Source organism: Gopherus flavomarginatus, chromosome 6 (genome assembly GCF_025201925.1).
Source record: "Gopherus flavomarginatus isolate rGopFla2 chromosome 6, rGopFla2.mat.asm, whole genome shotgun sequence".
Taxonomy (NCBI): domain Eukaryota; kingdom Metazoa; phylum Chordata; order Testudines; family Testudinidae; genus Gopherus; species Gopherus flavomarginatus.
The window spans coordinates 85,654,529-85,665,429 of record NC_066622.1 but is presented as its reverse complement, the minus strand read 5'-3'; the positions used below and the strand labels follow the sequence as shown (position 1 = coordinate 85,665,429).

The following is a 10,901-nucleotide window of genomic DNA, read 5'->3' as shown; positions in this document are numbered from 1 at the left end:
GATTGGAAAGACTACAGTATGACTAACTCCAGTGATAGCCTATTTTGATTAGCAGTTGAATTTAATGATGTCTGATGTGCAGCTCACCTTTATAATCCTTTTAACCTTAGTTAGAGTGCTAACTTCATATTCAATTCATTATGCCCTTAAAACTTTCTGGGTGTGTATTCATTTGCTTTTCACAGAACCCCAGTTTAGTCAATACTAATAAATATTTACATAAAGTGTTGATTAGTCTTTTCCATTAAAAAACATTGCAGTCAGAAGTGGGTGTGGTGGTTTTTATTTCTTATAAAATTCTCAAATACCGCTTTCCACAAACTTTGTTCAGCTTTTTGTAATTTAGAATTATTTCACTGTTCCCTACAGCCTCCACCCTCATCATTTGAGGCTCGAAACACAAACATTTGACTGATTTGCATATTGTCCTTTGACTGATATGGGATTATCCAGTAGGCTACATGGGTGCTCTTTAATACAGAAGCTATGAGAAGAGGCACAGCAACAAATGCCTCCTCAAGAGTACTACTGTAAGGTCCTTTCTGGTGCTGTAAGGGGGGGATCTGTTCTAGGGCCCTTGCAGAGGGGAGGATGGAGTGAAGGATGGCCATAAGCAGAGCACCTGGCCACTTCAAGATCTTTTATTTCATGCAGGCATTATAACTTGTTGGCTGGTCCTGGGTGCCTCTTGAGCAGCATGCTTGGCATGGAAGAGAGGGCAATACCTCACTACCAGACCTCTTCCCCTGTCTGACAGTGAAACCAGAGAAAGCAATTCATGGCCTGGCTATTTCTCATCACATCCCAAATTCTGGCACTTGGGCAGAGCAAAGCTTAACGCCAGCTTTAGGTAGAAGCTTCTTTGATGCCTGCTCATCCTGCTCAAATGCATTTCAGAGGGTGCTCACCTCCCTGCAGCTTTATCAGTTGTTTATAAAGATGGCTTTCTACTGGCCACCCACTCTAACCAGCACGCAAGCTATCTTTCATATAAGAAACAGCTCAGGATCATGGAACTCAGAACACTCCCGTGGATAAGGAGGTTACTGAGGCTTTGTCTACATGGAATTCTAGTCTTTGGAGTACATGAAGTGATGAAAAGCCCTAGTGTAGACAGGGTAAATGCTATAAGCTGCAACTTTCAGTGGCATAGTCAGCCCTGCTTGTCTGATATTGGCACATCAGCAGTATAGACAAGAACTTAGAAATCCATTAGTTTACAAGACATAGCTGAGGGCTACCTCTTGTGTTTATAGGTTAAATCTTCCTGGGGAATGAGTAAAAATGGAAGCCATTGGGGAGTTTTCTGCATTTTATTACGCTGTCTAGAAATTGCATGTATATTGGTGTACTAAACCCAACTTCTGTAAAGTCACTGTACAAATTTTTTAAACTTCCCTGCAGAATAGACTGAAGTGAGCGCTCCCTTCTTTTTGACTAGAGAAGCTGTGAAGCACAGTCCAATTTTCTGCTAGGACCTAGCCTTTGAAAAGGGGTATCATTCTGCACCTCCTCACACTTTAGTGCAGGGAGAAGCTGGGCTGACAGTTACAAGTGCCCAGAGGCTAGGAGTGTTTGTTAGCACCTTCACTGCTTTCATGTACATACCCCTATGGTTCAGAAAAGCACTCTGCCTCCACCCGGAAGTATGGGGCTGGAAATTCTAAATGTAATCTGCTGAAAGGTACTTTGACAAGTTTGGCTGGAAGAAAGAAGTCATGTGAAAGGGAACAGCAAAAGAAGTTTGTCTTGGCTGTTCCTTATAATGTATGAAGACCACCCTGCAAACCTGAAAAAGCTTTTCTTTATCCCTAAAATGTCAAGATCTTGCCAGGCTGCTTACAGTAAATGTTCTTAAACTGATTAGAGTATGGAGAGCTGGCTGCTCATAGGATGGCAGCTGTGCACATGCCCAGTTATGATGGAGAGTAAAAGTAGACAGCATGCTTAGCTTCTTTCAAAAGGACAAAACAGCTTTGACAAAGAGAAGATAAACAAGGACTGCCATGACCACGTTCTACAGAGCAGGTCTCATCTGCTTTTAAACCCCTGAACCTGCCATCTGATTCTAGGCCTTTCCCCTTTCACTCTAACCAATCTTTTGTTTTCCCCCACCTGCCTTTCCACTTACCAGCCATCTCCCACCTTTCTTTAAAGCCATTGCCTTGAATTATTCAGCTTGAGCTGTTATAAAACCACTTGCTCGCTACCACTCTTGTCAAGTCTCAGGGCCTGTATTTTATACTAAGACTTCACCTTTTCAGTATGTTTGATTAATTAAATTAATTTAAACTCCCAAGCCTACTTTGCTTTAGTGGGGACACCACTTTTAGATAGTCTGAGACTTTTTGCAGCCTAGATTTACTAGAGGGATAGATCAGTGGTTTGAGCATAGGCCTGCTAAACCCAGTGTTGAGTTCAATCTTTAAGGGGGCCATTTAGGGATGTGGGGCAGAAATCTGTCAGGGATGGTACTTGGTCCTGCTGTGAAGGCAGGAGATGACTGACCTTTCAAGGTCCCTTCCTGTTCTATGAGATAGGTATATCTCCATATTATTTAGTGTCAATCTAGCCTTTAATTATGGTGTTAGGGCATAAGTGAATTTGAACATCATATAGGTTAGTTACTGATTTTGTATCTAATGAATGATAGGTGACCTGCAAAGGAGACGAGACCTTGTCTTAAATTTTTTTGGGGGGTAGAAGGAGGAGAAGAGGATTCCAATTAGCTGGCTAGAGCATAGAGTATCACAAATCAAGCAGCTGAAATCTAATTGAGGGGAACTATTTTCACTTGCTTTCAAACCCCCCCCCCCCCAATTGAACTTGCATGCCTCTCCGCTGCTGAAGGAGTCCAGCTGTTTGTTAAGGCCAAAACCTCTTTTGTTTTAGTTAAGATCTGTGAGCTCTGGGACTACATTTCAATCCTGAAAAAATCTCCAGCAAAACAAAACAAGGACCTTTACATTCCTGATATTTCTCAAGCAAAACACTCCCAAAATTTCAGATTTCCTTTATACACCATCACAAAGGAGCAATTAGGGAGAAGCAGCAGCAGCTATTCTTCCTTTTCACTCTACTTTGTACTTACCAAGAAGGAAAAACACAAAATCTAGTTTTAAGTAGCTTCTGTAGCAGAGTGCTGTGGCTCTCAGCTAGCGCAAGTTATACACTGGTATTAAACACCTGCTTGGTACTATTCTCTAATGACTGATAATTTAGGTTAATTAGTCTCAATTATAAGGCTTGTTAGCTATCTAGATAAAAGCTAGTCCTAAAGACCTTTGCTAGGGGGTGAAGTGAGGCTCCCTTTTCAAGGGAAGAAACTTTTGTGAAAAGCCACATGCTTTCATCTCCTCTTGTAAAAAGAAGGTAAAGTCAAGCTAGGAGAGGCTGCTTCCTGCTTTTACTGATTTCATTGCATTGAGGTAAGAATTCGGATGAGAACTGTTTGAACTGGGAGTATTTTTTTTAAGCTACCTCTTTCACAGGGTTTGCATAAGTGAGGAGGAAGCTTTTGAGATTCTCTTATTTTGTTTTCAAACAGTACAAAGGGTTGCTTACTAATTCACAAACTCTACCAAAAGAAAGGGGGCAGGGTGAGGAGTAAGCTACTACACAATATCTCCAAGTCACCCTTCATTGTACCTTTTCCATCCTGGTTTACTGCAATAGCGTGTGTGTGTGTGTGTGTGTGTGTTTTAATCCTGAGGAAATTGACTAGGGCTCAGATGGATGTGAACTAGGGAATGGCTACAGCAAAGTTATCAGTAAAGGTAGGTAGGAGAATCACCAGAGGAAGAACTAGAAGACTGCTACTTACAGTGAATCTCCTTCCACACTTTCCACTTGCAGCAGCTACAGCCAACTCTCTGTGTCATAACTTCTTGGCACTGTGCAAGAGCACTACTGTGGTAAAGATGGGGTTAAGAGAAAGCAGAGGGTGTATTTTGGAGAAAAGGAAGTGTTGGAATAGAAACCTAGTCTTGTATTGGGATTTGTAAATGCCTTGGATTAATATGCACTTCTGTAATGTGGCTTATGAGGCATATACTCAACTGTAATCATCTGATAAGTGTAGGCTGCAGCTGTTCCTGTAACATTTTTGTAACTAGTAAATGTTAATATATACACTTAAGGAATCCACTATTCTAGCTGCAAGTTCAGCACATATGAGGGATGATTCCCCTTTCCACACCAAAGTTACCTCACTGATTTACTTTAGTGTAACTGAGAAGAGAATCAGGCCCATGCTTCTCAGCATGAGTGTAGTGAAGACTGTTCTCAGAGAAACTGTCTTTTGCTGAGAATGAAGGCTCAGATTTCTTCAAAAAGCATAAACATTATCCTGCTTGACTCCATAGAGCCGTTTTTACTAGATTGAAATGGATGGTTTAACAGAAACTGCTTTCTAAACAGTGATGTTCTGTTTGCTTGGTTTCGATCTACTGACCAAGCCAGTTTCTTCCTCGTTATCTTAATTCTGAAACACTCATCTGTTTTAATAGTGAGAAAATACTCTGCAACACCACAGATCTCTGTCCATTCCAGCCACAACCTGCATGAAGAAATGAGTTTATTTGTAATAATGGAAACAAATAAAACACCCAGTCATTACTCCCTCTTTAAAACTATCACCATTCCATTTATCTAGCAGCAGGAGTCAGTTGGTCCATGGCTTTTCTATTCCACTGATCCCTATGCATTGTCCTCCTGTGACCTAATCACATTGCCCCAATCAAACAAAACCAGGGGTTGGCATCACCATGTTGCACTGCAGACACTTGACAAAATTACTGTACTTAGTGATGGACAGTGGAGAGGTTATGGCATTGTCATTCAGCATTTCTTGAAAAAATACCATGGCCTTCAATTTTCAGACATGTTCCTGAACAAAACTATTTTATAATCAAACAAAAACCACTGGACTCTGGGTGTTTCTTGGCCTTATCAGGGTAAAAAAGAACAACTTAGAAAAAGCACATTAGTACCATGCTTCTATTTACTGTTTGATATGCCTATTAACAGTTTTCACTGTGCTTTTAACCATTAACACAAGCCTTGCTTTGTGCTAACTGCTAATGACAAACTCCACCTTGTTCCAGCTGAATTAACAGTGGCTTACAAAACCATTTTTATTTGTTAGAACTGCAGCAGTTAGCACTATGGACTCAAACTGTATTGGCTAGAAAGTAGCACAATCATAGTACACAAATAACCAAATGAACCTGGTGGCATAGCACTGTCTACGTGAGTTAAGTCAGGGGACCAGATCTTGGAGCTTATGTCCAGGGCTAGCAGAAAGTGAGATGCTGGGGAGACAATCTGTGCCTTTTGAGGAGAAGTTAATGGCCACATTGTAATCATCTGCAGACCCACCAGGTATCACTGCCTCCAGTAGTCTGCTGGCTAGAAGAGATGTGCCAGTCCTGGTAAATGGTGTCAATGAACTTCCTCACAGTACAATAGCTTCCATTCAGTTTCACACTAATTGTAGATAAAATATGAAGGGACATCACCAGACAGATTTTGCAATCAATTTGATTGGTGAACTACATAAATGTCCTATAATCAGTCCTCATGATCCTGCTCAGAGGGATTGTCGTTGTACTGAGCCCTTCATATGCTCCCAGTTGTTATAAAGAGCATAGAGGCCAGTGAGCATCAAGCCTGCAAGGCCTCCTCGTGCTATTCCACGCACTCCACCTGGAAAAGAAGAATATATAGCATTAAATAATACCTAGGGAAAGTAGTTAGAGCAATTGGCTAGGCATCATTTAATCTAACAGGATCTCAAATACAACACGCTTTGCATGACTGCATCTTTTTTCCCTTTGAAGTCTAAGCTTATTCATAATAGCAAACCTCTCCCAAAGAGAGTACTTGTAGTTTTACTAGACTGGATAACAGAATCAGAAAGACCAATTATAAGTTTACTTCTGTTAGTAGAACTGCCTGTAAAACTGTTATTAGCGTTCCTTATTTTAAATGGATGGTAAAGAACTTCGAAGCAAACAAAACTTTCCATAGGTCATATCTTCTATATATTTATGACTGGATGTTGATATGCAGATGAGACCTTTGCTGCTTTAGAATCAATCTCATGTTTATTCTAGCTCACCTGAAGTCCTAATCCTGTCTGTCAAATAAGGTAACTAAGGAGGAAGAGGTGAGGGGACAAGCATTAAACAGCAGAAACAGATGTGAACCTCTGCAACAGAACTTCTTTATATCTGGCCCTAGTCCTTTAATTAGAAATTGAGAGTTAAACAGGACTGCATCTAGGTTTTTAAAGTTTAGCTAATTTTGTTAATTTGGAATAAACTGGGCAAATAGGCTCAGTTATCAAGCATGTGAGGGGATCATTGAATTGACTGACTTCACTCTCACTAGTATCAGGCAGTTGAGATGAAAGAAAAAGCAATGAAAAAAATCAATTTATCTAGCCACCATAGTCACACACAAATATAATAAAACCATTTTAAATGGCTCTCCTATGCCAAATTTATTCTAAAAAAATTCTACTACTAATGGTAAAATGTGGGTTTAGCTACTCAATGGTCATAATATAATCAGATGAAGTTTTCAGTCATTTGACAGTTAGTATTTCAGTTTTATGCCCTATTCAACATCCTGCTGTTAATCACTGTCAGATGGGCAAAAGCTGAATTCTAACAGTAAAATGGAGACTTCTCCAGTTTCCAATATCTAGTACCTTAACGCTTCCTGGGACAGTTCTAGGAACATACTGTACATGCATTGGTATTAGGGACCATGACCGTAACCTGTCTGGAAAACTAAATATTGGAACCTTCCATGTTTACCAAGACCAAGCCAAGTGAGAGATGAAGTCTGACATAAAGGGCTTGGCTACACTCAAAACTTCAAAGCGCTGCCACGGGAGCTCTCTGGCAGGAGCACTTTGAAGTGCGAGAGTGGTTGCAGCGCCAGCGCTGGGAGAGAGCTCTTCCAGCGCTGCATGTAGTCCACCTCCCCATGGGGATTAGCTTGCAGCGTGGGAGCCGTGGGAGCCGCGTTCCCAGGGCTGGGGCACTGTTTACACTGGCGCTTTGCAGCGCTGTAACTTGCTGCGCTCAGGGGTGTGGTTTTTTCACATCCTTGAGCTAGAAAGTTGCAGCGCTGTAAAGCGCCAGTGTAGCCAAGGCCTTAGAAATAGATCACTTTCAGTTTTACAGCTAGATATGAACTGCCTGCTAGATGGGAATTAGCACAAGTACCAGGGGAATTTCACAGATTCTTCAGCCTTAAACAGAAAAAGGAATGTGTATGATGGTAATCTGTACCAATTAATCAGTTCCTCCTAGAACAACAAGAAGTCCACTGGCACCTTAAAGACTAACATGCACAAATAAAACTAAGCTTTTGTGGGTAAAAAATGCACTTCTTCAGATGGATAGAGTTTTCACTCCATGTGTCTGAAGAAGTAGGTTTTTTACCCAAGAAAGCTTATGCCCAAATAAATGTACCACAAAAACAATGAGGAATCCGGTAGCGCCTTAAAGGCTAACAGGGCTACCCCTCTGATACTTAGTTCCTCCTAGGTCATTAGTTGTCTCCCCCTAAGCTGCTGGAGGTTTTGTAGGTTACTTTTAGTGGGACAAATTGTTAACTTCATCTAGATTGAGCCATTATTTGAGCTTTAAGATTAAGCAGAATCCCTCTGGGGCTGCTATGTCTTAAATCTATTTGCATTGGCCTAGGAATGTCATAAAATAAGGAAACAGCAGAGGGGATAACTGGTGATCCAAGCTTACTTCCAGTCCTACCTTCTATAACTTTGCAGTCAGACTAGCTGTGCTCACCTAGCTACAAGTTCTCTTGTTTGTAAGTGGGTCAAGAACTCAATTCTAGCTAGGCTCCTAAATAAGTACTGCGCTCCCAGCAGCTCCCAATGAAGTCTTTGGGAGGTGCTGAATGCTCAGCAGCATTAAAGTTATCCTTATTTACCTAAAACAGGATTTAAGAGTAACTCCTATTTTTGAAAAATTAGTCCTGGGTACATAGCACAAGAGGAGGGAGGTAAAGAGCTGACAGGACATTTTGTGCAAAGATTATCATCTTGGGGAAAGGACAACAATATCCTTCCACACACCCCAGTCCTAGGGGAAAAACCCAAATGAACCTTTGGCTTGTGGGAAAGGATTTGCCAGAGAGAATAAACAAGGGAAAGCTTTAACCAGTTAGGTGTAAAGGCAGATGACAGGACATTGCAAGGTTTCACCTATTCACAGAACAAATGCTACAGAAGCTAAACCACAGTGCAACTCCTCCTAAAAATCCCATTCTCCTAATTGAGGGACGTTGCAAGAGGGTCTGAGCTGATTTCTGACAGTAGGAAGCTATTTAAAGACACATTTTATTTGGTTATTGCCATGAGTCACTTGCCATGTCTAGCTATTTTTTTGTGTGTGTGCAGGTTTGGACTCTTCAGTTCTCATGGCAATGTACTGCTTAGAGCATCTGAGGCAGAGCCAAAGTTTTCCTGTGGGCAGGTCAGGCAGCTGAGTAAAGAAACCCCACACAAGCTTTTACAATCCTCCAACCACCACATGCTTCAGTGCAGAGTGGATATTTGTGGGCAGCTTGGTGACTAAATCTTTCAGCAAGGTACAAGAGGATGTTTCAGTAGAACAGCTTGTTTCATGTAATGGAAAGTGATGCACAGAGTTTGTACAATGAGCCTTCCTGCTAACTTAAAAGCACATAGGAACTGGGCATACTTAAGCTCCCAGCTATTACTATTGAGTTTTGCAATTTCACTCTTACTTGGTTGATGTAATTTGCCTCTGCTATCCAAAGCATTCACATACACGGGAGTGCAATGCTAAAGGAGTATTCTCCCACTCCGCCAAGTGGGTAGACTTGTATTTGAGCAAGACGTTCAAACCTTTCTGCTCTGCTCTAGCCAGCAAACTGCAGTTTCGCTAAACAAAACTAAGTTAGTGGGCAGGAAGTGCTAAGTGTTCTGACTTTATGACCTTACCTCACCCCACCCCCATCCCCAGGGTGCAAACTAAGTGATAGGGATTGTAGGGGAGGAGTGGGAATTCAGCCTTTCTGCTAGTCTTGATAGCAAGTTGTTTTGGCACACCCCACCAGACATACATAGTTATGCCATTATCTCTCTTTGACATGTGCAAGGTGAGGGTGAAAGAGTCAAAAAAGGGGCTTAATTTGCTAGAATCCGATATTAAACCATATTTTTAAGGGATAGCCAAGTAACAATATCATACCAATTCACTGCCTCTTCACAAAAAGTGGAGCTGACAGCAGGACACATTTTTAGCTTACAGTTTTCACTGACTAAAAGATATAGGGGTTTCAGGCAACATTAATTCCTCATCATTTCCTGAAAATGTAAATAAACAAGGGGTCAGGAGATGAAGAGAAGAAAATGCCAACATTGATAACTGCTGTCTATTACCTTAAAAAGTAGACATTAAAAACACTAAGCCAAAAATCTAGACATACAAAATGTCAAGTAGAACAAGGCAGAAAGTTAAATCTAAATATTTCATGGCTTCCAGGATCTGCATCCCAAGAACTTAGAATGAAAAATAATCTTTTTTTTTCCCTTTTGCAGCCTGTAGAACAAATAGCTTCAAAGTTTTAAAGGGCCTGATTTTCAGAGGGGATAAGCACTTTCAACTCCCACAGACTTAAAATGAAGCAGTAGTTAATTGGCATCTCTGAATCTGGCCCACTGCTTTTCATTTAAAAACAAACAAACCCACATTTGTGTAGTTAAATGTAGGTCTATGCTAGGAAAATTTTCTAAAAGTTCACTACTGCCCCTGGGAGTTTCCAGGGTAGCAAACGCCCACTGGTATAGAAATTACTGAGGGAAAGCAGAGCTGAAGAAATGAACTGTTCTAGAGAAACAGCTCTGATTTCAGACTGCTGTAGCCAGATGCTAAGGCATGGTCTACACTTAAAACACAGGCTATGTCCACACGACAGACCTTACAGCGGCACAGCCATAGCACTGCAGTTGTGCTGCTATAAGATCTCCCATGTACCTGCTCTGTGTGGACTTGGCATAATGCTGTCAGCACCAGTGCTTTTGTCGGTGAAACTTACATTGGTCAGGGAAGGTTTCCCCCATTCCCTCGACCAACAAGTTTTTCTGACAAAAGTGCTAGTGTAGATACAGCCTTAGGTTGATCTACTTAGATCTTTCAGGGCTATGAACAATTTCACACCCCATGCAGCTAGGTTGACCTCCCTCCTCACTGTAGCTGGATTACTACATCAACGGGAAAACCCCTTATGTCAGTCTAGGAAGCATCTACAGTACAACAGCACACCTACAACACTTGGAAACTTTCCTTGTTTGGTGGCTGTGGTGGAAGGGAGACAGACTTCATTTTCTAAAGAAACTAAATTTTCATTTAAAAAATCCCAAAACCACTTTACAGCCCCTACATGGTTGTTAGCATCATCTTCTATATATTAACCAATGCAGTGTTCGCTTCATGAGTCTGTTAGCTCCTGTGTTTCCACTGGTGATATGCAGAACCCTGCAAGCAGCAGTGAAACTGAGAAGGTGCTCTATTTTACTTGAGAGAACTAAGATCAGGCATAAGTCAGAGGCAATTGTTTAACCCCTGAATGGGTTGTATTTGATCCTCCTCCCTTGTGAAAAATACCTTTCCCTTCTTGTACCAGATGTGGAACATCTGTTGGATCAGAGCATGATTAAAAGTGAATCTGTCCACAACCTAATTCAGTTGAGTTTATTCATTTAGAACTCATGTCAAGGTGGCATCTAAGATGCTGACACTATAAAGAAGGCAGACCACACTGGTTGTTCATTAATATTTCTAAAGTATATGAATGGATTTCAATTTACAGCTAGGAAGCAAAATCTGCTACAATGA

General features: G+C 41.2%; 1 protein-coding gene across 1 annotated transcript in view; it reads right to left on the bottom strand.

The window, feature by feature from the left end:
* Positions 1–5,106: 5,106 nt before the first annotated feature.
* TIMM23B (translocase of inner mitochondrial membrane 23 homolog B) overlaps positions 5,107–10,901 on the bottom strand; it is a 31,668-nt gene continuing 25,873 nt past the window's right edge. The window contains exon 7 of the mRNA XM_050958617.1: positions 5,107–5,706. Within this exon, the coding sequence (XP_050814574.1) occupies positions 5,591–5,706 (116 nt within the window). The 3' untranslated portion in view covers positions 5,107–5,590. The remainder of the gene's footprint in view (positions 5,707–10,901) is intronic.